This window comes from Melitaea cinxia, chromosome 18 (genome assembly GCF_905220565.1).
Source record: "Melitaea cinxia chromosome 18, ilMelCinx1.1, whole genome shotgun sequence".
NCBI classification, from domain to species: domain Eukaryota; kingdom Metazoa; phylum Arthropoda; class Insecta; order Lepidoptera; family Nymphalidae; genus Melitaea; species Melitaea cinxia.
In genome coordinates this window covers 11,918,428-11,946,031 of record NC_059411.1, presented here as the reverse complement: position 1 = coordinate 11,946,031, position 27,604 = coordinate 11,918,428, and the positions used below count along the sequence as shown (strand labels likewise).

At 32.8% G+C, this 27,604-nt stretch overlaps 1 protein-coding gene across 1 annotated transcript; it reads right to left on the bottom strand.

Annotated features, from left to right (window-relative positions):
* Nucleotides 1–835: 835 nt before the first annotated feature.
* Nucleotides 836–27,604, bottom strand: LOC123662016 (egl nine homolog 1). The gene is made up of 7 exons (XM_045596911.1): nucleotides 26,708–27,604; nucleotides 21,563–21,682; nucleotides 15,257–15,337; nucleotides 2,597–2,736; nucleotides 2,054–2,170; nucleotides 1,708–1,769; nucleotides 836–914 (listed from the first exon to the last, which is right to left on the bottom strand). The coding sequence occupies exons 1-7, from the start codon at nucleotides 27,548–27,550 to the stop codon at nucleotides 886–888; spliced, it is 1,392 nt and encodes a 463-aa protein (XP_045452867.1). The 5' UTR covers nucleotides 27,551–27,604; the 3' UTR covers nucleotides 836–885.

The following is a 27,604-nucleotide window of genomic DNA, read 5'->3' as shown; positions in this document are numbered from 1 at the left end:
TTATTACCGATTATGTTAAAAAAAAAATTATCGATAACATTAGAAGAATACTGGCTTCCAGCCATAGTTATACAAATGAAAATTGACTATGAAAATAATATGTTATGGATAATATTATTTAATTACAACAATAAATATAGCTAAGTTTATAACATAGAAAATCTCTAGATAATTGAAATTTTACTCAGTCTTAAGTTATAAGCCGTTCCTCTGCTCTGTTGCACTAAAGAGTCCTGTAAAATAAATATAAGTTTAAATACGACCAAATTTAAAGGAAATAGAAACAAGGTTTCAGTAAATTTTGAAATTTAATTTTAAAAAATCAGTAAAACGGCTTAACTTAGAATAGTAATGAAACCAAGATAAAACATAATACTTCTTTACACAATATTTGTTCACAAAACATATTATAACATGTTAAATAAAACAATTTGTTATAATACAAATATATATATATATATATATATGTACAAAATAAATAATGTACATAAATAAATCGTTTGTCTGTCGTTTTGTTATTTTTATAGAAAATTTACTCAGTTTGAGTCTTAGTAGTGTGTATGGGCAAATAACAATATAATATTTAAAAAAATTGTGTATAGGATTACAACTTATACACCTTATAAAAATGAAAATATTCCTATCTAGGAAATACATATTATTTCATTAATCTTCTTTGCGTACTGCTTCTGGCATTTCAACCTTGCAATATTAACAGCTTATTTTATTTATTTATTTATCAAAGTTATCATATGCCAAAATTACAACAGTAGCGCAACCTATATCAGGACGTATGAGCACCCTTATATTATATAATTTCATAATATATCTAGTACTTGCAGTTCGCTAACAGCACGCGACACACACGCTGGCGCTCACCAAACATCACTTGCTGGATGATGGCTGCCCGCGTTCTGGAAGACAGTTATTTTAATTAAAATATTATACGTAGGTTTTGAACACGGATAAAAACTACCGCTCTGGTCTTATTTATTTATTTAATGCCATAAATATACTACCATTACAGGCTTATTGCCTAATGCGATAGTACATACTAAAATATTGTAACCTAAACAATGACTAACTATAACATATAATAAATAAAGCAGCTCTTCCCTGATCCTGATCTACCTTAATCTATCTTAATGGCGCGTGTGTCGAGTCTGCGGAGCCTAAACACTGACGGTCGCGGTTTAGATTCCCGCTCGGAGTGGATATTTGTATTTACACAAATATTTATTTCCGGTCTGGTTGTTAGTCCTTGTGGGTCTCCCCACCGTGCCTCGGAGAGCACGTTAAGTCGTCGGTCCCGGTTGTTATCGTGTACAACTGATAGCAATCGTTACTCATAGGGAATATATCCGCGAACCCGCATTGGAGCAGCATGGGAGATTAAACTCTGGTCTTTCTCCTACATGGGGAAAGAGGCCTATGTCCAGCAGTGGAATTTGCAGGCTGAATCAAGATTAGAAAAGTCTTCTGATATATTATATGATTCTAATAATAGCTGTCTGTTAGTAAATATGTAAGCTTTCAAGTTTTTCTAGATTTACATAATATGGATGAGATTTCGTGTGTATAAAAAAGAAATTTGTTTTTTACATTTGGTGCATTTTACTCTAAATAATTAATTTGAATTTGGGCTATTTTTGCCTATAATATTGAGGACAGTTGTTTTTTTTTTATATTTCAAATTAAGATACTTACTGTACTTTTTAACTGCTTCTTCTCGTTCTTGAGCATCGAAATACCACAGAGTTATTGCATACCTGAAATTATAGTAACATTTTCAATAGCACATGGATTTGATATTTTTTTAATTATTTAATTATAATATATTTAAAATACATAATAATTTAAAATTAAACATTTACATTAAATTAATACATAATAAGTTACGATAGTGGTTTACAGATTAAAGTTATTATCCCTCACACCTCATATAATACAAATATACTCGTTGTAGAGTTTACATAGCTACAAAAAGACAATGTTTTAGACAGAGATTTATTATAAATATACAATTTCATTTCATTTCATATGTTATTCTTACCTAGTTGCATATGCTGGCTGTACTTCATGTGGGTTTCTTCTGTCCGACCAGAAGAATAACATTCTGTCGAAGATCGGCTCGATGTCTGCCACTTGATTCGTACCTTCTGGGAACACTCTGAAACGATAAAAAAATCATTAAGTAGATTTATCCAAAAAAATATTACCAACTTTTAACATGACAGTTTTAAATAATACCAAGATACAAGAGATCAATGTAAATTTTAATTAAGGATATTAAGGGTCAACTTCATCGGCTTCTGATAAAGTTTCAGACAGTTATCTAATATAGAACAGGATCCGACAAGTTAAAGTAGAAAAAAAAAACGACTATCAGAACCCACTATTTATTTATCATATGTCTATTTGCATCTGGTAAAATCAGAAGTTGTAGTTTATTAGTGCACACACGCCAGGAATTTGATAGATTATCAGTGAGTTATGTAAGAGATAAATTTTATCAGAAACCGGTAGTTGTTGAGAGTAGACAACTATTTAAAAAAAATTGCTCTGTGATCACTTTACATAAATAACAAATCAATACCTAAGTAAACCGCCATATCGTTTGACATCCCAGTCGAGATTAAGGTAATATATAGCGGTTATGCAGCGGCCATCTTTGTTCGGGTTATCGACGTGCTTCACGTAATGGCTGCCCGATCCTGGATAACATGCCACCATTGCCTGCGAAAAGATAACGGAGAAACGTGGTTACTACAACTGATAGTTTAATTACAACTAATGTGAGTTGGAACCTGAATAGACATTAGACGAATGTTCAACCAATAAAAGGTACAATATTTTTAAATAATATATGAATGTTGGAAAGCTTAGAGTATCAGTCTTGTTCTACTGTTACATTAATATTATCAACGTACATAATCTGTTTAATTATGGCTGTTTTGACTGTTTGATTATGTCTTAGTATGGTCTACTAAAATAATTGATTGCTGTGACATAATATGTTGACATATAATTATAATAATATCTCATAACACACACACGCGGTCGTCTGTTCCTACGATAAGCAACCTAATACTTGTGTCATAGGTAACAGCCGGCTGCTATAGCTATTTTTTTTTTAAATAAATATACATAGAAATATATAAATAAATAGAAATATTACATCAAGATTTAGGCGGGAATCAAACACAAAACCCGTGGAGTAGAGGAAAGGAGGGCACTACAAAATCATAAGTATAGTTTAATTCGATGGTAAAAAAGAAATATATATTAAAAACTTTCGGATACAGTTTTCCACAATCAGTGAAACACGCCTTAATTCTGTATATTTACAATAACATACATACAATTAAGAACATTATGTAAATAGCTTAAATGATTTTAGATTAGGCTGGTAAATTATTTTGTGTGGTAAAAGCCATCTAAAAGTCCGTGCCTTGAAACCATATGACGTATATCACGTATATTCTATTGAGGGAAATACCCAGCGTTGATAAACTAGGCCTTACAAGAACGTACAATCTTTGTGCAATCATTTACATTTCAATAATATACTGTAAAAATAGCTTAGATTTTAACCTTGTGAAGTTCGGTTGTAATTGTTAGTAATTTTTTTGGAAGTGTACGGAATTGTATAGATAATGAAAAAGATAATATTATAAGAAGAATAACTAGACTTCGTGTCATGAATAATTATTGACGCGTTCGCGCAACGGTCACAGCGCTGGTTTGTGGCTGTTGCGCTGGCGTTTGCGGGTTCTTCGGGCGCTTGTGGCAAACATCCGTATGGCCAATACAAATGTTTGCCATGGTCTGGGCGTTTGTGCTTTTGTGGTATTTTCCGGAAACACGACTCGAGATTTTAACTCCCTGGCACGTGTTGTGTTAGTCTTGTCTTCAATACCTTTTTCACCAATTAATAAGCTAGCAGTAAAAATATTAAAATTATTTTTATGTATTTTTGTTAGGGCTACATAAACGCAAGAAAACATTTTGAATATATGCGTCACGTACATGTGTGTGTTACGTGTTAATATGTTAAATAAAAAAATTAAAAAAAAAATTTACTATAAAAAAATGTGGTCTTCGAATAAAACCGGTGCAAAAAGAGTGAATAAGTGACGACCTTGACGAATTGATGACGAATCTGCATTTAGCACTGATTTCGAAAAGATACAAAAATTCCACAGATAAACACCGAAAACAATAACAAACCTTATTACTTATACCAAATTCTTAGAAGTGTTTTTAATATCATGAATGGTCAATATAACAAGTGCTTTAACAATGCAATAGTTTTTGGTCGTGTTTTTTTGTGTTAACATAAAGACGGATGCGAAATTAAATGTTTAAACTGCTTTTGTATAAAATTTAAGAACAATATATGAATTACGAAGTTAGAACTTTACAAAATAAAAAATAACAATAAGTACAAGTTAAATATTTAATCAGTCATTTTAACAAATTAGTTTGTTACTCCTTATTCAGATTAATAAAAGAAAATTATTAGCAAACTAAATATGTTATTACTAATACTACGCAATGATGTAAATAAAGCCTCGTAAAACTATTATTGTATTGTTTACTATTTAAAAAAAAAAACAAGTGTGCTTTAGATCACACGACTAAAATAAAGTTTCTTTAGCTCCATTAGGCCTGCACTGTGCCTTAGATATACGACACGTAACTGGTTATGAGAGAAAGTGAAACGAAAATGTGTGCTCGCACCTCTCTCTCCTACTCCGTTCGCCTCACCCGATCACACTTTTCGTAACGCTCTTGTCATGTATTCACCAGTCTACTCTCCAAGTCAAGCGTAAATAAAGGAGTTTTACTTCAAAAACTACACTCCTCTACTGCTTCAGCCTATCGCAGTCCATTGCTGGACGTAGGCCTCCTCAAGTTCGCACAAAACATCCCGGTTGTCCACGTTCCTCATTCAGCCTCCACCGGCAATCTTACGTAGATAGGCCGGAGGACGTTCCACACTGCGTTTGCTAACACCCGGTTTCGACTCCAACACACGTCTGCTCACGTCTGCTCTAATGGCGTGACCAGCCCACTGCCACTTTAACTTGCTTATTCTACAGGCTATATCGGTTACTTTCGTTCTCTCGTGGAGTAATTTCTGATCTTATCTTTCAGAGAGACCCCAAGCATAGCCCGTTCTATTGCACATGCATGCAAACTTGTGAACTTAGATTACAGACAGACCACACTCCTCACATGCATACACTACATCTAGTAAAATAAACACTACGCACTAAATAAACAAACCTTGTGACTATTTTATATCTTAAATCTGATAAAAGAAATTTCGTCTTAAATTAATTATCTAACAGGTAAAACTTTAGAATATATTGTTTTTTTTTTTAACCAAAGTTACGTTTAATTTCTATTCGTAACCAGTGAATCCAAAAGTTGTTGTAGTTCATTATATAAGGTATTAATCCTATCAGAAACCTATATCGAGATAGATTTAATCATCAAACATTGAAACAGGCTTTAAATATTCTAAATTGTTTTTATTTTTAACCAACTTCGAAAAAAGGAGGATGTTACTCAATTCGTCCGTATATGTACATATATATTTTTAATGTATGTTCGGGGATAACTCCGTCGTTTATGAACCGATTTTGATAATTCTTTTTTTGAGAGAGGAGATATTCCTAGTTTGGTACCATGATAAGGAAACCAGAATCTGATGATGGGATCCCAGAGGAATCGAGGGAAACTCTCGCAAATCCGCATAACTTTTTACTGGGTGTACCGATTTTGATGATTTTTAATTTAATCGAAAGCCGATGTTTATCATACACAACAATACATGGCGCAGTCGGTAGGATAGCGTAAGGCTGCGTTCGCTATCGCTACAGTGGTCACATTTAAATTTCATCGAGATCTGATAACAGCTTTTGGAGTAATCTTTGTAATGCGTATTTACATGACTATTTTTTCATCTACCTACGTTGTATTACTTGTTGATACAATTGAAGTCGGTCTTTCTTCGTTTGCTTGCAAACGCAATTATTTTATGTGTCCTCAGAACTTTTGAGTGGGTGGACCGATTTTGATAATTTTTTAAATCGAAAGTTGGTGCGTGTCTTGTGGCCCCATTTAAATTTAATTGAGATCTGACAAGTACTTTTTCAGTTTTCGGTAATATGCGTAGTTACTTGACTATTTTTTTCGTGGACCTAGTATTATACTTACCTTGTATTAATACCTAATAACTTTTTACCACTTGGACCGATTTCGATAATTCTTGTTTTAATCAAAAGTTGATGTTTGTCGTGTCTCATTTAAATTTGATCGAGAATTGACCAGTACTTTTTAAGTTATCTATGATAATGCGCATTGATTTGATTATTTTTTCGTCTGCCTACGTTGTACTACTGGTTCATGTAATTGAAATCGGTTTTTTTTTTCGTTTGAAAGCAAACACAATTAAAACTGACTCATATTACAGAAATATTTTATCATTTGCGATGATCTTAATCGTGAGCCAGACTCAAGTCACCATTATCCAATGCAATTATATGTGCATACTATTTGTCACAGAGAGTATTTCACAATTAGAAGCATTAGTTTTCCTCGTAGCTAGTAATAAATGTAAACTTTAGTAACATATTGCGTTGTACCGCTGTACATTAGGTAATTCCCAGAGTAAATGTAACGAAGTTTCTAGAGACATAATGGTGTTAGTACTTTAACAGAAATTACATTTTCCTTGTCAAGCTAAATTCTAAAGATATCTTCTAGATATATAAAAGATGAATGTAAAATGCTAAAATTACATTTTGTTTATCAGTTTTATTGATGCAGTACTACGAGTATGTGCACATGTTAGTTATTATTATTATTATTGGGATAAATGTCTTTCAGTTGTGCCAGAGGGCACTGGCGTACTTATATAGGAGATTCTGTTGAAACGTCAGGTTAGTAAAGTTTATTGTTATTTCATTTTATTTTTTTGATTACAGCTTTTGGAGTAATCTCGGATAATGCATATTTACTTGACTATTTTTTCGTCTACCTACGTTGTATTACTTGTCGATATAATTGAAGTCGGTTTTCTTTTTCATTTGCCTGCAAACACAATTATTTGGGCGACAAACAGTTGTTCTGTACGATAATTTTAAGCAACGACTACCTTTTTTTTGGCCGATGAAATTTGATAACAGTTGTTCAATGTAATTTGTACTTAAAAACTTGTATTTTAAATTTTTTTTTGGGTAAAAGATAACTGGTCCAAAAGTACTATAATTTCACGGCACTTTGTCGATCAGACGGGCAAAAAATTCCGGTCACACTGGTTATATGTGTGTGACATAATTTGTATATTCCTTAAGGCCCACGGGAGGTTTAAATACTAAAAAAAAAAATATTAAAATAAAAATTTTCTATTAACTTTTAAAAGAACGAAGTCTCTCCGGGCAGCTAGTATTATATATAAAATTCCACCGACCGGTTCTTATTCTAACGTATGATACAAGTTTGTTTGTTACGGTTTCGCGCGAAAACTACTGAATCGATCATTATGAAACTCTGTACACGTATTTATAGAGGTATTAGAAGTTAACATAGGATACTTTTTATAAAAAAAAAAAAATCAAGGCGAGCGAAGCCGCGGATAAAAGCTATTTAGAGATAAGTTTCTGTCACTATGTTAAAAAACCTTTAGCACAATACCTTATCTATTTAGTCTGCAAATTACAAAAATTGAAAGCATAAAATAACGCCAATTACTATGTATAACTATAGAATCGAAAGGTAAACAAACCGCAGTTTATTTACATTGCATTACAAGACGTTTTTATTGTAAAATCTATCTTAAGTACATAGCTATAGGTTGCAAATTAATGTGAATATTAAATTTTCAGGGTCGCAGCACTCGCCTTGGGAGATGCACTCGATATATTGTATCAGCGATCGTTTCCGTATTGTATGTAGCACGTGCGCCTACATAGTAAAAAATATAATATAATCGTATATACAAATATATAAACAAAAGTATAAAAAAATACATTATTGATAATTTATTCACAGCTCAGACATTTTTTAACAATAGACTATTACAACATACTATATTATAGGTTTAAATTATGTTAAATAAAGCACAGTCATTAGACATGTGGAGAAAATTTTTACGTTATTAAACCGCCAAGCGATGTCTGTTTTTGTAGTGGTCATAATCATCATAATATGTGAGGTAGCTAATACTTATCAATATTTGTATTATCAATTATAAATGACTTTAAATATATATTTTATGAGTACAGGTTAATTATACGCATTATTGATCACGTTTATGATTAGAAGAGTAATTTATACACAAAATTGAAGATAACGTTTGAAAATTATTGTGAAATCTATTGTCGCATGTATTTTAAATTGATACGAAAATTACTGACAAAAGAAAACTGGAGTTTCCATGTTAAATAACAAATTTGTAACATTTTCTTTCGATGCTTCGCTTCTATTTGTCGTGCGTGGTGTTATACAACATTATAACCTTTCTTGATGAAATGAGTTACCCACCACTGAAATTTTTCAATTGAAACCTTTACTTCAAGAGATAAGCGTATTCTTTTAATAAATAATAAAAAAAAAACGCTTCACACTCAACTACAGCATTATAATATAACTATTTGATCACCATTTTGACGTTTGACGTACAATGGTATTCGAAAACATTAAAAAAGAAAAAGAAGCAACGAAAATATACCAAAGGCCTATTGGCAAACTATTTACAATCTGTCATTTTGACGTTTGATACAAAATGATATTTGCAAAATAAAAAAAGACCTAGAAAAATATAATATTAACTATTGTCATCTTTTAAGCTATTTCGACGCCATACTGACACGATTGTCGTAACCCAGTTAGAATGAATGAACGAGAAATAGGGACGGTTATCAAATATCGAGGGCGTTTCGTTGATATCACCTGCGTAGTTTTGGATATGTGTCACGGTCAGAACGGTCCTCACGTATACCATTGAATCTATATTTATAAGGATTAGCTTTAATATATTTCAAGAATTTTGTCTTATTAGCAAGACATCAGCGAGGGACATTTGTGAGGTTCAACTGTACATAAAAGATATTTTGACAAAAACTTATTGATACTGAGGCTTAATCTATATTTTTTTCTCATTTTGTCAATATGTCAGACAGATGTCTGTATCTTGGCCGCGTATTACGTCGTACCCAATTAATTTTAATTATAGAATGATATTCAGCATAATTTGAAAATCTGGTCTACATTATGAGCACATTCAACATTTTTTTTTCCAAATATTAAGCAGTTTCTTCGGGCTAAGAGTCTAAATGTGTAATCACGAACGAACTTAGAGGACAAAGCTTATTATTATTTATATCACTTCGGCCTAACGCAGTCCACTGCTAGACATAGGCCTCCACAAGTTCGCGCCAAAAATGCGTGAACTCATGTGTGTTGCCCATAGTCACCACGCTGGGCAGGCGGCTTGGTGACCGCAGAGTTGGCTTTGTCGTAACCGAAGATGTTGTTGCCTGTTTTGGGGCTGTGTATTTGAAAGCCAGCAGTTGGATGGTTATCCTACCATCGGTGGGGTTTTTAAGTTCCAAGGTGGTAGTGGAACTGTGTTATCCCTTAGTCTTATTATTTATATACGCTTCAGCCTGTAATATCCCACTACTGGGCATAGGCCTCTTTCCCCATGTAGGAGAAGGATCAGAGCTTAATCCACCACGCTGCTCCAATGCGGGTTGGCAGATATATCCCCTACTATTAGTAACGATGGCTATCAGGTGTACATGATAACAACCGGGACCGACGGCTTAACGTGCTCTCCGAGGCACGGTGGGGAGATCCACAAGGACTGCACAAACACCCAGACCACGGCAAACACTTTATTTATTTAAGTGATATAATATTAACGTATTTACTATATGTGAATTTAACTGGGATTAATGTGTTAGTTTAACAATGGTGTATAAACGAGACAGTTCCTAATCTAATGAGTTTGCAAATTGGCGTGAGTTCAAGTAGATAATAGAATGGACGTCAGTACGTGTAAGCATTTAAATGTTTGCACAACACGTATGAGGGCAAAGTAAATATTAAGTTATTGGATTTACTTAGTCTAATGAACACTGTCTTGAAACACATATTATTTTGTGATTATTTTTGTGATAACTTATCGCTGTTGCTAATAATATTGAACATAGGATTGACATTAAAAATATATTTTTGACGAGTTGGCGCAAAGATCAGATCTTTGCTGGCTGGTGCACAGGCGGTTGCTAGTTTGATACAAGATTAATATGTCTTGCTGAGGCCGTAAAGTAACGTATCGCACTTTAATTGCGTTATAATTAACTTAAGCATTAGTTAAAGAATTTCCTCGATAAAAATATAGGTAGATACAAAATATCGACGTTTATATTATTAGATAGTTCAACTTATTACACATATAGTTGCCGAGCTTAGATAAATAAAATCTGATTTCGATATTTATACTTCACTGCCTTTTACCTAACTCAAGGTAGTGTAGTACTATGAATATTACAGGGGTATTTTACAGCGTGTCGTAATCGTTTGTAAACAAACGGGGGAAACGCGGACGGCTCACGGCATATTCGTAACTCCGTACGCTACAATGCCAATGTTTACAGCGTCCTCCCCCCGCCAGTACCTACCGCAAGCGCCATGCCGCTGATCACGTACGCCTCGCCGTACTAGCGCGCATGCGTCGCCCGCCCTCAGCAAACACTTGGAAACTATACTTGATAACAAACGTGATCCCAAACGATACACATTCGCCACTGATAACAGGCCAAATAGAAATACATTGGCAATGCTTCGTGCAATTCCGTTAGCTAAGCGCACGGCGCCAATCTATGATTAGTTGATGCGTGGGTTTCAGTTTCACGTTATCTGTGTACGCTATTTTTAATCTGTCTTTAGTTAATTTTTTTTTCAACTTTTCATATCTATTGGTAGTTTATACTAGATAGTTTTATTACATACATACAATCACACGTGACATACTTTTGTACAAAAAAAAGGAATGTATACTAACCCTTGAAGCCTAGGCGGGTAATTAATTTGCACACCTATTTACTATAGCACCATTAAAGGTCACAAAAATTGTTTTTTTTTTTTAGTAAACCATTAATTGTTTTTTTATAACTTTTGAAAAAACATTTGAAAAACAAATATTTTCAGCATCAATACCTATTAACATTAAAAGTTCTTACCGTAAAAAAATCTTTACCGTGACCGTTGGACTATTTATTGACAGCAAAAAAAAATGCTTCAGAAACATTATTTACTTTTAACAATGAAAAGAAAGAATTATGAAGAACGACAAAGTCAAGGGTAAATCACAATACTTATGTCCATTTATTTAATATTACGTGACGTTTAATAAAGATAAGGATTTCTTCCTTCCTTGAGGCCAATTTCATCAGTTGCTGACAATGCTATTTGACGTATAAAGACATCCAACTAACAAAATGTTATTATACATTTATCTTATTCATTATCAAACAACTTAATTTGTTAAGCATTTGAACATGTGGAAACAGCAGTTGTTGATTAGTTGACTTTAATAGATTTATAATAATTATTAATCACTCTTGCGCTAATGTGCCCCGCGGTAACATCATTTCTCGTCACCATGGGTAGACTGGTAGAGATCTCTTCTAGAGATAAGTTCGCCCTTGCCAACTTTCTTTGTAAATATGATTTTTACTTGTTTCTTTTTTTTAAGTGCAATAAAGAATAATAGAAGAAATATGTTAGTTGAGAAGAATAATGTTAGTTGAGGTGAAATAGGCCCCAATGTTCTTCCCTCTGCTGATAAAGATTATCACCAACTTATAGGCTAGATAAAATTCAACAATCGATGAAATATACGATTTAATAATGATAAAATTACTATTAATTAGATAATTAAAATCATATTTGATTATAAATAATTTAATTATTTTTTTGTATTGCATGCTATCAGAAGATGAAATTCTAGATCTACATAATATCACAGGTTGGGTTCGATTGAAATATTTTGTTTACAAAACATAAATAAATATATTTTACATAATTATTGTACCACGTTGTAATTCTAATATATTAGATTAAAAAAAAAAAAACATCTTTACATGAAAATTTAAACAATCTCAAACTATAATTATTTTGTATGATATATGCAATATAAGTAAGATTATGAGAAGAAAATATTTTATCTTGTACTAGCGACCCAGCCCGCCTTCGCATGGTTGCAAAAACTATCAGCATACGTATAAACCTTCTTCTGGAATCACTCTATTTACTGAAGAAAACCGCATCAAAATCCGTTGCGTAGTTTTAAAGATCTAAGCATACAGACAGCGGGAAGCGACTTTGTTTTATACTAAGTAATGATTGAGTAGTAGTTTTTTTTATCTCAACATTTCAATCCATTCCAACATTCACAACCTTTATATTACTAATCAATCTTCAAATATTAGGTCGCCCGGAAAAAAATTTTGCCATTTGAATTATTTATAGTCAATATTTTGGTTATCTAGTTATCAGTCACGTAGTTCACTTAGCCGTATGAAATATACTTTAGGACCTATATTCTGATACCTACCAAATATACATTAAAAAACCATAAAAAATCGGTCTAGCAGTTTCGGAGTACGACCAGAAACGACGACACGTTGGCACAACGATCACAGCACTGGTTTGTGGTTTTTGCACTGGCGGTTGCGGATTCGATTCCCGCATATGGCAAACATTTATATTGGCCATACAAATGTTTGCCGTGGTCTGGGAGTTTATGCTTTTGTAGTATTTTCCAGAACCACGACTCAAGATTTTATCTCACTGACACGTGTTGAGTGTTAGTCGTCTTCAATAACTTTTCCAGCAATTAAAAAGCATATGTTCGTATGTTTGTCGTGGTCTGGGCGCTTGTGTTTGTGTACTTTGTGTTTCCAGACCCCCGACACAGGAAATAATCCTAGTGGGGGCCGTTGAGTGTGAGGCGTTTATTTAAAAAAAAAATCATCGTAACACGAAATATTTTACATTTCAAACGAGCTGATCCGGTACACCTGAACTTCTTACCATCATTTTGTTTCATCAATATATCATTTTTTCCCCTTTTACACAAACCTTGTTCTGACAATAACGAGGACAAAAAAAAAAAACGATTTCGCGCAGTCGTTCAGAACTTATGCGCGTATATACAATTCGCCAAATATTTATTTTTACATAAGTAGATTATCTTTTCACTAGCGTAGCAGTAGCTGTCAGCGTTACACTGACCTGACTTAACAGAATTTACTTAAATACACGTATATTGTTACAAGGTTATATTACAGTTTTACGTAATAAGTGAGCTATAAAAAAGTAAAATTTCAAACTGAATACGTAATAATCGATTTAGTTAGAAGTTTGGATATGTGCTAAAAAGCTGTTTAACAAAATATATTAAAAACATATATATTTTATATATCTTTTTATATTAAAATATCGCTTTTACTGTGTGGTTACGGCAGTAAGAAAATAGCCACCCCCTCTCTTTCCGTGGGTGTTGTAAGAGGCGAGTAAGGGATAACACAGTTCCACTACCACCTTGGAACTTATAAAGCCGACCGATGGCGGGATAACCATCCAACTGCTGGCTTTGAAATACACAGGCCGAAGACGGGCAGCAGCGTCTTTGGTGCGACATAGGCAGCCCTGCGGTCACCAACCCGCCATTTTTGGCGCGAACTTGTGGAGGCCTATGTCCAACAGTGGACTGTATTAGGATGGTGATGATGTGATCATTAAAATATCGGTATTCGCGGGACTATTTTAATGTTTCTGTTTCTCGCAAAACATATTGAACTGATTGTAAAGAACATTTGCTTCGTAGACATTTTAGAGTAGACTTAGAATAGTAGATACATAAACTACTCTTTATTTCGACATTCCCGCGGCATTGGAAATTAGGCGGGTAAAACCACTAGGCGAAGCAAGTAGTCACAAATAATAATATCTGCAATTGTCGTTTTGGGTCTTCTGACTTCCTTCAGTGACTTTGCATAACGAAAAAACAACGCTTGTTTGATTTGTATTAAACAAAACATTTACATTTCCGCTTTGTTTCTTCATTTTCTACGCAAGGGAATCGGTTTCATAAATTACGATTACAATTATATATTCTTTATTGCACCCTAAAAATTAGTAGTTATTACACTCCAATATTGGGTAGTTAAATGTGCACACATTTTGTCTAAAATACTTTTTTTGGTGTAGCAGATGGTGTGTCATTCTATTATTCTTTACTTAAAGTTGTGTGCGAGGATAGTTTTAAAAGCACCTGGATATGTATTACGACTATGTTTGACTTTTGTTACAAAACGTACATTTTTTTTTTGTTTTCAGTTCAATGCTTGTTTGTGATTTATTTTTGGTTCGTATTAGTTCATGATTTCAAAAGTATTAAAGATTTTTTCGTATACTTCAAATCATACACTTGAAGTGACGGACAAAAAACGAGCTGTCAGAGACTTGAGAAATGAAATACAGAGGACTAAAAAGGAACAAAAGAAAATCATATACAGACATCCAGAGGATTTGGAATAAACTCAATAGTAAACTATCTGTCAAACCCATACATAAATACTAGTTATATTATTGTGAACTTTTGTCAATAAGATAAGTAGAACTTCTGTCAATAAGATAAGTAGACTAATTACCAGTAACTATATTATTACCAAAAATGTATACTTTTGAGTCAATCCTTAAACACGTATGATGAGTATTGTTTGATATACTATTATTTCTATTGCCAATAAATTGTGTAAATTAGAATTAGCGTAAATTTGTGAGCTATGATAAATTCCCGGTTGTCATATGCGCTTATGAGTCCCGCGATAACATCTTCTCTCACCACCATGGGTAGACTGGTAGAGATCTCTTACAGAGATAAGTTCGCCCTTGCCAACATTCTTTGTAAAAATGACTTGTAATTATGTTTTTTTTTTAAAGTGCAATAAAGAATATATATATTCAGAAAACGGTTCGTAAGCAAATCGAATCGTTTTTTGAATATTGCAACGGGGTGTTAAGAGTATAAGAACGAATCCTCCATATCTATAGTCAAGGTATAAAATCAGCGCTTATGCTTTCATATCTATATCGATTTAAATATAGTATATTGCTGCCTCTCGTGGACCTTGTAACTTTTTGTAAATAACGTACAACTATCCCTTACCTTCGTCCTGCCGTTAATGATGTAGTTGCCCATTTTTCCATTATTCACCATCTTGTTCGCTGTCAGGACGATGTTGTCAACCTGTAAAATGTTTAATGACACTCATTTTTTTTTTTAATTGGATACACATCTGTATTGATATAGATACCTCAGCTGAATCAGTTTGTTCGTTTTAAAAAAAATTTTAAATTTCTTTTTCAATTTCAAAATTTATTTATTTATTTTTATTTATACTTTACTAGCGACCCGCTCCGGCTTCGCACGGGTATAAAATATAATTATAGCCTATGTCATTCACTGAAAAAATGATTAAAATCGATCCAGTAGTTTTGATTTATTCATTACTGCCCGTGACCCGCACGCGTTAACTTTAGAGTAAAAGCCGGCCGGAACCACCGCAAACGCTACGTACCGCGATTTTTAAATCTGTAATATCTTCGAAAATATTCATTTAAATCATTTGCTGTAAAGGGCCATATAGATCTATATTAAATAAAAAATATATTTAAGGTATTTAATTGGATAAAGATTAATGCTGTATTGGTTAAAATCGCTTCGAAAATTAGCCATTATTTGTCGTAAAAAGTAAATGACAAAAAAATGTTATTGTGGGATATCCATAAGAGATAAGGTATATACCATCGCGGAGTTTTCTGTAGACCTTTTCAATGTGTACAATACTTAGTACATTATTTTGATAAATCTCGTAGGGTTCAGCCTGCGTTTGCAATTTAAGCGAAAAAAAAAATAATTATTTACGACATAACATTAGAAAACTCAAAAATAACAGTATTTCTCCACTATTTAATGGATGTTATTATACATATAAACCTTCCTCTTGAATCAATCTATCTATTAAAAAGAACCGCATCAAAATCCGTTGCGTAGTTTTAAAGATTTAAGCGTACATACATGTGCAGGGACAGAGAAAGCGACTTTGTTTTATACTATGTAGTGATTGTACACCACTAGTACATTTTTAATATTAAACATATTTAAAGACTGTTACAACCTGTTAAGTAAAATGGGCGGACTTATGGCTATTTAGCCATTTCTCCCAGATAACCCAAGTAAAGGAAGAATAAATTTATTATTAGCTCGAGACAGGGTAGGTGGTGCAGTTATATATCGATGCCTAACAGCCAAAAAGGGTCAAGCGACATTTTTTGAGAAACTGAGTTATATATATAGTTAGAATCGAATACAACTATATATATAAACTATAAATATAACTCAGTTTCTCAAAAAATGTCGTTTAACCCTTTTTGGCTGTTAGGCATCGATATATATATTTTATACAATGATAGGCTTGCGTTTGACCACTATTTTACCTGATGATAAGTGAAAATGCGGTCTAAGATGGAGCACGCTTACCTAGAAGTAACCTATTCACTCGCGACTTAAAGATCCCCAGGTTATAGTTTTCCAGAAACACAGACGCTGGTAGACAGTTCCATTCTTTGGCCGTACGGATCAAAAATGTACTAGCGAATCGCTTAATAATTAATAATAAATTTACATGCAAATACATAGATACTAATACTTATATAAAATAAATACATAAATACATACATACATAAATAATACATAAGCTTATTATAAACTACTAAATAAATAAATATTATTACTATATAATAGACAAAAGTTAACTCTGAGAGAAAAACATATTGGAACAAAAACTCGTTCACGTCGTCTCCAGTTTAAGGTACTGAACTACTGACTTTTTACATACTTCTTAAATGCCTGTAGTGACTCAGCCTTTTTTATATATAACGGCAGACCATTCCCTAACATTATAGATTCAACAGTAACGTACTGACAGAAAAATTTATTTTTGTACATCAGCAAATTTAGTACATGACTTCGTGATGTCCTTTATACTGAAGCGTCCCTCAAATATTCAAATTTATCTTTTAAGTAAGACGAAGCCTTTGGATTAAATAACACACAATACAGTAGAGAAAGAATATGCAAGTTCTGGCGAGAGCGTAATTATTGTGGTAATTATAGAAAGCCAGTTCAGTGCAGTAAAAGTTTTCCGGTTAACTTCCTTAATTTGTATCGACCAAGATAACGTTTCATCTAAATGCACACCTAGGTCTTTAACCGTACAACAGTAGGGCAGTCTAATACCGTTATTCATGACGGCAGGTAAATTTATACTTTTAACTCACCATCCCAATGCTGCCGATAATTATGATCTGAGATTTACCAGGGTTAACATTTAGTCTGTACTATTTGCTCTATTTCAAAATGTTTGCAAGCTCCAAGTTGATTGTATCAAAAGCGCTCACAATATCTTCCGGTGCAAAATGGCGATCTTTCTGTTTAATATAAATATTTTTTTAAGGTAACTATGAATCATAAAAGTAATCGTAAATATCAAGCAATTAGACAAATATTCAATTAACATGGATGTCGAATAAAACTAGCAGGAACTTCGTCAATAACGACGCGGGAATAAAAAAATATTAGTTACAATTATTGATCGAATAACAATGAAATCTAATACGAAAATCACAAAATATTATCACAATCAAACGTAGTAACTTAACAAAGTTACACTCCAACAGTACTAGTATTTTGTGTACGTGACCATGCCCCTTTCCCTATCGGACGTACTTGCACTACTGTATAAGGTAATATTAGTCATGTCCTTGCAATTATCACGGTGTTAATAATTTCCTGCATTTTTCTATGATCTCGCTCATTGAAAGTGTGATGTTGGTCACGTTAGCTTCTTGTGGAAGGGAATGGGCCCACAGCTTGCTATTGAATAATCTACTGTCTATCTAACGTGAAAACGTTACCCAATGACACAGATATTTGAGGTATCATTTCGTAACAATACAATGTTATTCGGTACAACTATCATTTACATTGTACTTGACTTACTTGAGAGTTATAAGACTCACGATTTATATTAGTTAATTATTAATTTATAACTCTAATTATTAGTTATAGTTAATAAATAGAATTGTAATTTGCGTTAATTTTCAAGCGTCAAAGAAGATGAGACTTTTGGGCCAAAATGTAATGAGTAGAGATATGGTTTAAAAAAATTGGTCATATTTTTTTATTTTAAAATATAAAATATCAGCTCAATTCTGAATCTAGAAGCGGAGAAAATTGAGAAAGATAGTTTTCATCAAATTATTTGGGTATCGATTCAACTATAATCGATTACAGAATTCAAAAAGAAAATGTTTGCACTAGTTAATTAACTCAAGATATTAAGATGCACAATTAAAGCTGTAAACAATAATGTGCATTTAAATAAAGTTACATTAATATCAAAAACATAAATTAATATCTGATAAACCAAAATGATTATCGATTTTGGTATTGATTTAAAAAATTATGTGGTGTCATGGGACATCAGGTAGGAACGAAGTTCCTTCGGGTAGTATAGATGCAACACAATTTGAAAAAAAAAAGTTGAATTTTATATATATTTTCTAGTTCTTGTTTTTTTTTTAATTTTGTTGATTAGTTTTTAATTAAGTACATAAAAGTATTTAGGAAATTTAGTATTTTAGAAAATAACAAATACCCTAAAATAAAATAAATCAAGCCAAATAATAATAATAATAATAATTCAAACTATTAAGTGAAAAAAAAAACATATGGCTTTATTTATTTTTGTCGACAGTATAAAATTACATAAATAATTTTAAAAAAAAGTTTACTAGTAATATTTTAGTTTTACAAACGTCATATTACACAGTCGTGTAACTGATATTACGTCACTTCCGTTATATATTTTTCTTTTTCTTTTACGGTTTTAGTATCACATTCTTTTCAGTTCGCTCGTCCAGCCAAAGTCAAGCCTGCCGTAAGGAACTTCGTTCCAATAAATCATATTTTTAATGACAGCTTTGACAGCTGACTAACAGTAATACCGTGTCCGTCACTCGTTTCGTGTTTACTGTTTTCCGATGCATTCTGAGTCCATTCCTGATATTTATTTATGGTTTCAAGTGTATATCAATATTTGTAATGAGTTTTCAAACAGTCTTCACTAAATATAACAAACATTGGTTCTACAAGAACTTAGTGATCGGGTTTTTTTTTTAGACAATGTAACATAACCTCACTTTTACAAAAGTCTAATAACTCCATTGTCAGATAGCCAAAATATAGATAATTTTCAGCGAGGGATCAATAAGACTAAATGCATTAATTGATACCACTTTTATATCATTCGATTTTGGCCCAAGAAGGCTAAGATCTAGACTAGGAAAAACCGAATTATGGGGTTTTTGGGTGTGGAGGGCGGAGGGTGTAGGGGAATCTATACAAGGTAACACTGTCACACCTCAAAACCCCATGCTTATGGAGATATCCATGGTTAAAGTTTTGAGGTTAGAAGAAGATTTTAAAGCTATTATAATATCTCTGAGCTCGTACTGTTTGCATTGTGTGACAAATCGACACTTTTAAACAAAATAACGCGTCAGACATAATATTCTAATAAAATTAGTAACATTGCGTGCTAGGAGCACCCCACTGTCCACGTGGTCTTGGTCTGTCCTACCCCTAGAGTGTTTTTTTATGCCGCGGAGGCGCGGAGGGAGGGCAGCCTCGCCCGCCGTGCGAAAGCGCGCGAACGAATGCGTAGAGGAGTGGCTGAGGCTGGTCGCCTTCGGCGACTCAGCCGCTGCGAATCAGCCGCTGCGGAACGGAGCATGAGTGAGCGTGCTTTCGCACGCAAGATATAGATTTTTTTTATTCAATTTACCACACTTCTGCAGTCCCAATTTTTTGTCCCATAAAATGAAACGATCCTAACACTTCACTGAATTGATCGACATTGTAAAAAACTTTCAAGCGCGTTCCTTTATTCTTATGGACGAATAACACTACTTGATCGAAAAATTAACTATGCCAAAAATAGATGTTGCAAAAAAGGACCTACCCGTTTCCAGAGACAGCTTTTTTCGTAGAATTTTTTTTTTCTATTTAACAAGTGGCATATATTAGACACGTGCAAAAATAAAATAATCATAAGTTAGAAAAAGTAAGCAAGATAGGAGAATAATATTATTAATAAGAAATTAGGAATGTTTCTTGGTTAAAATATGTTAATTTCGGCAATTATTTAGAATTTAAACTAGACCAACAGAATTTGAATATTAATTTACATAATTAAAACTACATGTATATAATTATGTACATATTTTGCTAAATGAGAATAAATTAGGAAACATAGCTGTTAACAATTTAATCGAAAACGATTTGAGAGGCCGCAGTTTTAATTTCACAGAACTATTCAAGCGCCTAATAACTTTCTAATGCTCATTTACAAATTTAGAAAGTAAGCGCATTTTCAAAAATATACAATATCTTATGAAACAATTCAACGTATGGCGCCACAAAATCGAAGTATTATCAACTTTATCAGTATTTTACGAAGATATCACATCAACATTCCGGTATTTTATCACACGAAAATATAATGCGAAATTAAATAATACAAAAAGAATGAAATCGATCAAAAATTTGCTTATCCACTACATTCCAAAGCACTGAGTCACGGTGCCACGAGACACAAGTATTTGGTATACTTGCTGTTACCCTGTTAGGAAACGGTTTATCGTATTCGGAAATTAACACATGCATTAATGAGATGGCATTTGTCAAAAGAATTGTTTAGTAATCCCGTTACTACGCTAGTTATTTTACAGGCCTATAACATCCAACGCAGTGTTTTTGAAAGTAAACATATTTATTGTATTTCTTTAGAATTTTTGAAATTTTCTTTTGACAAGTTTGGCAAAGTTGTCCACTGTCGCTTTTTTTTTTTTTTGTTAATCTACAACAAGTGTTGCTCACTTCAAATTTGCATGCGTAGAAGTAATTTTATTATTTCAATATATTACTTACTTTACTTATTATATATATTATAATTATTATATATAGCTATTTCAGAAATATCTATTTTATATCCTCAAAAGTACAAGGTATCATTCAAGGTATGGGTCTATGGCATTATAGGGTATGAAATTGAAAGTGGCGTTGTCTGACGAAAAAATTATGTCTTGCTTCGCATTAATATTTTAGCCGTAATAATTACCACCAGAACCAGTTAGTCTGTCAGTCGGTTAGTCAGCCAGTCAATCAATAACTAACATTTCATTTTGTAAGATAAACCGAAGACGATATATATAACTAATATAACCCCCAAACAATTTCTAATGTCTTTTACGACGACTTTATTCTTATTTTATTTTTTTAGGAAATAAGCTTTGGCGATGTTAAGGGCAATATTGTTGATTTATTCACTAGACATAAAAGAATACGTACTTGACTGATGAGTTGTCCTATGTGAAAGCAATGGGGTTCCTTGCCATCGATCCACGTGATGCGATCGCTTCGTATCGTCTGAGCTTCCGTGCTGGCTGAATTCGATACTAGCTGACCTGCCTGGGAAGCGCATAATACAAAACTTAAGTCAAAAAGATTAGAGTAATAAGCTACGAAGCAGAATAAATAAATCGTTAAGATATAAAAATTAAGCAATGTAGGCATAAATACCGCCAGGATTACTACCAGAAAGGTGTATCAGCATTTAAACATCATACTAATATATAATTATTATAAATAAAAATTATATAATTATGTACAGGAAAAGAGTAGGGGAGAACACATTACTTATTATTATTTATAATTAATTTACAATAAATTAATCGACACGGTGATGAATACATGTGTAAATGTGTAAATAGAATTTTCTTTTCCGACAGAAGAGTACAAGGGCGACACTTACTGTCACCACCCATGAATATAGCAATATTTTAAAAATAACAGGATTTATTATTTATTAACAGGATTTATTTTTTGAGGATTACGAAAAACCGGGATGTCTGGCGCGAACTTGGGGAGGCCTATGACCACCAGTTGACTGCAATAGGCTGAACTGATGACTAATGACTGATGAACAGGTTTTATATTAAATTACATTTATAAAAGTTGAATAATTAAGTAATAAATTTTTTTCAGCAACAGTTACTTAAATTGATTTAAATCTACAAATTAATGAATATGTATATACATATATACATAATTTATATACATTTATGGACAATTGTTCTTATTTAACTAATATTTGAAGTTTAATAATGTAGTAACAAAACACTTACTATGCTACAGTCATAGCTGCAGTTTTATTTACTATATTTATTACTTACAAAGTTTTAGTTGAACTTCCAATTGAAGATAAATTCAATTACATGTAATACCGAGTAGTATACGACCGCTCTGGCGTAATGGCATGTGCCGTGTCAGCGACGCCTAAGCACCGACGGTCGCGGGTTCGATTCCCACGAGTTGATATTTGTGTTTAAACAAATATTTATTTCCGGTCTTGTTGTTAATCCTTGTGGGTCTCTCCACCATGCCTCGGAGAGCACGTTAAGCTGTCGGTCCCGGTTGTTATCATGTTATTGGAGCAGCGTGGTGGATTAAACTCTGGTCCTTCTCCTACATGGGGAAAGAGGCCTATGCCCAGCAGTGGGATAATACAGGCTGAAGCAAGCCACCGAGTAGTATACAATAGACTTGAGAAGATATAAATGAGGGTATTTAAACTTTGAAAAGTCATAATATTTAATAGCACCAAAGTACCATTATTAGGTCTTATTTAAAGGTCTAAAAATCTAAAGAACAGTTTTATGCTCTAAAAATATGCTTATTGTAATATGAAAAATTTATAAATATAAATTTACAATATTTCTTTTTAAATCATTTTTCATTATTTAACCTAACTCAAAAATATACCTAAGCATTTTACTAAATAAAAAACTTGTTTTGACGTTAAAACGTTTGTGGTTTTTGATGGCATAAATTCAAATACCTATAATTAACAGACATATTGATGCATTGGAGTAGCTGTCACAGCAACTGATTAATGCACTAGTCATAAAATTTGAACTTATTGGTTTTTGCCCATAGTTACCATGCTAGGCAGGTGGGTAAGTGGTCGCCAAACCGCCGAGAACATACCGGAACATAGCCGGAAGTGGGGGTACTAGGAAGTGAAGGACAAAATCTCAAATGTAAACTCATTGGTTAGGTTTCCGCTTATGAGTTCGGGACGCTAGTCAAGTAGGCCAGTGACTGCAGGGCTGGTCTCCACATTTGATACCCAGCAGTTGGATGGTCGTCATCGGTGGGCTTTCATTGTTCAAGATAATATTGGAATATTATCCCTTAGTTCCGTATTATGATACCCATGGGAGAAGATAGGGTGGCTATATTCTACACTGCCATAGCCACATATCTATAATATAAAAATGAGTCGCTGAATGTGTTGCTAAGCGCAAAACTCGAGAACGGTTGGACCGATTTCGCTAATTCTTTTTTTTAAATATTCCTTGAAGTACGAGGATGGTTCTTACGGAGAGAAAAATTAAAAAAAAAATTAAATTTCCTGAAAAAGTCTAAAAACAACACTTTTCTATACTCCCATACAAAAGATTTGTGATAATACTTAAAAGTCATTGTTAGGCGTTAAGAAGTACGCCGGGTCAGCTAGTCTAATAATATATTTATTCCTGCAATGTTTTTGGACCCCAGAGTTAGGATTCTCATTCAGTTTTTGTACATAGTACCTAATTAATGGACAGTATATTTGAGTATTTTTTGACGACTTATTTCTTAACTGATAATTTAAAAAAGAATAGAGTGGTAAAATCAAAACAAATACTTAAGCAGTACGCAAAGGGAGGTCACAGAATTTTTTTGTTTACAGATGAGAAATTTTTGACACAGTATTTTAAAAAACAAAATGCCATATTAAAAAAAGCATATTTATACTCAAAGGCCTAAGGAAGCTTCCCAATTAGCCAACAGAGTACATGGGCATTAACCGACTGCAGTGATGGTTTGGTGGAGTGTTAGCTATGAAGGAGTGACTGAGCCATATTTTTGCAAAAAAGGTATCAAAATATGTGCACAAGTGTATCATTCTTACATTATCTACAAGTGTATCATTCTCTTATTATCATCAACTATATATAACTATACCATTTTTAAAAAGTTAGTTAAGCCCCTTAACCCTGTTTAATAACCAAGAATGATCCTTTCAGCAAGACAGACCAGGGTCATAAAGTTCGATGCAATCTTGGTTAGAAACCAACCTTTTGGACTTCATCAGAGCTGAAAACTGGCTGTCATCTAGTTCCGATGGTCAGGTTTAGAAAGTATCGCTTGCTCTAAATGCCATGATAATTTGGAGTCCCTAGTCCCTAAAAGAATCCATACGATTGGCAGTGAAGAATTTTCTCATGGAAAGAGTGCGTGCTTCTATTGACAGCTGGCCTCAGTGTTTAGAGGACTGTATTGCAGCCAATGGAGACCACTTTGAATTAGGTTTTTTTAATGATTTTATATTAATGTATTAAACTAACACACTGTAATGGTAATAAAATATGTTACGTACAATAGAAAAAAAGTTTTTTTCTCTGTAACAATATTTAGAGCAACACTACGTAATATTAATGTTATATTTTGGTTCTTGATTCAAAACAAAGAATGCATAATCAATACACATATTTCTATTTATTATTCAGAGCTGCGATTGTTAAACTCATTCAATATTATACCACTATAAGTACTATATCACTTCCTAAACTAGTATTTCTAATATTTTAGTCCAATTTTTTTTTAACAGATTTCAAAAAGGAGAGAGGAGGTTACTCTATTTAACCATATATATATATATATGGTTAAATAGAGTATATATATATATATATATATATATATATTATTTTTTTTTGGGTTTTTTATGTATGTTCGGGGATAATTTTGTCTATTATGAACCGATTTTGATAATTCTTTTTTTATTGAAAAGGAGATATCCTAAGTGCCATGATAAGGAAACCCGGATCTGATGATGATTTTCAATTTAATCAAAAGCCGATGTTTATCATGTGGTCACATTTAAATTTCATCGAGATCTGATTACAACTTTTAGAGTAATCTTTGATATTGCATATTTACTTGACTATTTTTTGTCTACCTATGTTGTATTGCTTGTCAATGTAACTGAATTCGGTTTTTTTCGTTTGCCAGTAAACACAATAATTATACAATACAAAAGTTTACTAAAGATATGTATGTTAACTGTGTGTGCTCAAAAAACAACTTCAATTGACATAGATGAGTAATACAATGTAGCTAGTAGAAATAATAATCAATTAAATACGCATTGTTAGAAATGACTCAAAAAGTGCTTGTCTGGATTTAAAAATATATTTAAAATCGGTTGACACAGTTGAAAGTTATAAAGTAAAAAATTGAGTAGCTCCTGTTTTAAATCAGCTAAGAACAGATGACAATATAGGAGTTGTAGAGTAAGGGACAGGAAGATGTCTATGTAAACAAAATTTAAGTATTATCAAATATTAGAATGTAAAACTATTCTAATGAAAATTGAATCACTTATTGTTATTAATATGGGCCTATTCAGCTTTATCTCCCAGTCAGCGTTAGTATTAGAGAGTAAACAGGCGATATATTGTTATGTGAAAAAACCCAACAAATATGTAAACACAATTACAGATATAGTGGTTGTTTATGTATTTGTTTTTACACATAACTACTTATTACTATTTAGCTTGTATCTTTCCACTGCTGGCGTCTTTTTGATGTTAGAGAAGGATTGGAGTTAGTGGATATATTCCGTACTGCGTGTAACATTTGGTATCAAGTATTTATGATAACCACCAGGATAGACAGCTTAACATGCTCGATGAGGCGCGGTGGGGAGGACACATCTAATCTAGAAAGAAATATTTGTAGAAATACAAATATTTACTAAATATTTTTGATATTATGTACAATCGAGGAGTGTAATTTATGGTTAAATGAAACTGTCATTAAACGTTGTACTTTTAAGTTAGATAGGTTAGGGTTATTATTGTTTTATTTTATTTTTTTGTTAAACGAAACTGTCGTTAAACGTTGTACTTCTTAAGTTAGACAAAATTCCTCGATTGTACATTATTACCAACATTTTAAGTACTTATATTCGTGGATATAAGTTTTTAGTGGATAAACTGAAAAATTATTGGACCGATTTTAAGTATTCTTTCACCAAAGTGCTACATAATCAAGGAGTGATAAAAGCTATATTTAATTGAGAGGAAAGTAACTAGCCAAAATTATGTGATACGCAATAAAATTGATGTAAGCAAATTTGCTTACTGTCTTGGCATAAATATACACTTATTGTGGAATTGTCAGCCTAGTTTAGTAGGGAAATCATGGAATGGACTGGTAGTAGAGTGGCGTGGTGGATTAAGTGTTCACTTTTCTTCTATATGCAGGAAGATACCTTTGCCCAGAAGTGAGATGTTACAGGCTAAATTAATCAATTAAAAGTAAGCACTAATGTTAACTAAAAAATGAACTATAAATAAGTAAATTAATTAATATGTATGTACTTACTGTGAATATACCCGATCTATACATTTCTAAAACTTCATTTAAAACTAACAGTCCACGTTCCTTTCCGAGGAAATTGTTCAACACACACACACCATACTGCGTCATGTCTCTTATAACTCTCTGACAAACTACATAGTTTGGATCACTCGGGTCCATGTAGTAACTGCTAAAGGGTGATCCGTTACTTCTGAGTGTAGCCTCAGGGTATTCTTTCATCCTAGCAGGCTGCACACTTGGTAGTACTGGCATTTTGACATCAGTTTCACTTTTTTCCTTCAAAATACTTGATGTACTTGCACCAGAAAAGTCAACTCCACTCAGCTGTTGAGCATTTTCACTCAGTATCTCCTGTTCTGATGATCCCTCATGGGTTATGGCACTAATTTTAACAATATCTTTATTACTATACACAACACTTGAAATCACACTTTTATCCTTTACGTTAGTTTTATCAACAGTACTTTTTTCTACAGTTAAGGATTTATTTTTATTTAAAATGTCACTACTCTCTTTTTTAACGGTTTTCTTTTTAGATTTTTTTAACCGTCTTACTTCACTACCCTCTTTTAAGATTTCTTTTTTATAATTGCTATCGCCTGAAGTTCTAATTTTTAATTCTTTTCTGTCTTCTAAGTTTGATTCGCTATCCTTATGAGAAAATGTTTGAATACCTTCATTTTTTTGAGAAGATTGTAACTTTGGTGCACATACAGTTTTATGCCTTCGCCAGTCCTGTCTTTGATGTTCCGTGTTACAATAATAAGTATTAAGACACCGACCACATCTTCGATGCGTTTGCTGATTACAAACGGCGCAACAAGCGAGTACGCCTTCTTGATTCATTCTGAAATATTTTTATTTCGTGCTCTTGCCCTTACGATTACGACTGTCAAACTG

What these genes read in the sequence shown, in the direction of transcription:
- LOC123662016 (XM_045596911.1), bottom strand. Translation starts at nt 27,550, where the DNA reads ATGAATCAAGAAGGCGTACTCGCTTGTTGCGCCGTTTGTAATCAGCAA. An exon ending in TAGGACAACTCATCAGTCAA is followed by an intron (nt 15,338 to 21,562) that starts GTACGTATTCTT and finishes AACATTTTACAG; the next exon opens with GTTGACAACATCGTCCTGAC. An exon ending in CAGCCAGCATATGCAACTAG is followed by an intron (nt 1,770 to 2,053) that starts GTAAGAATAACA and finishes CTATAATTTCAG; the next exon opens with GTATGCAATAACTCTGTGGT.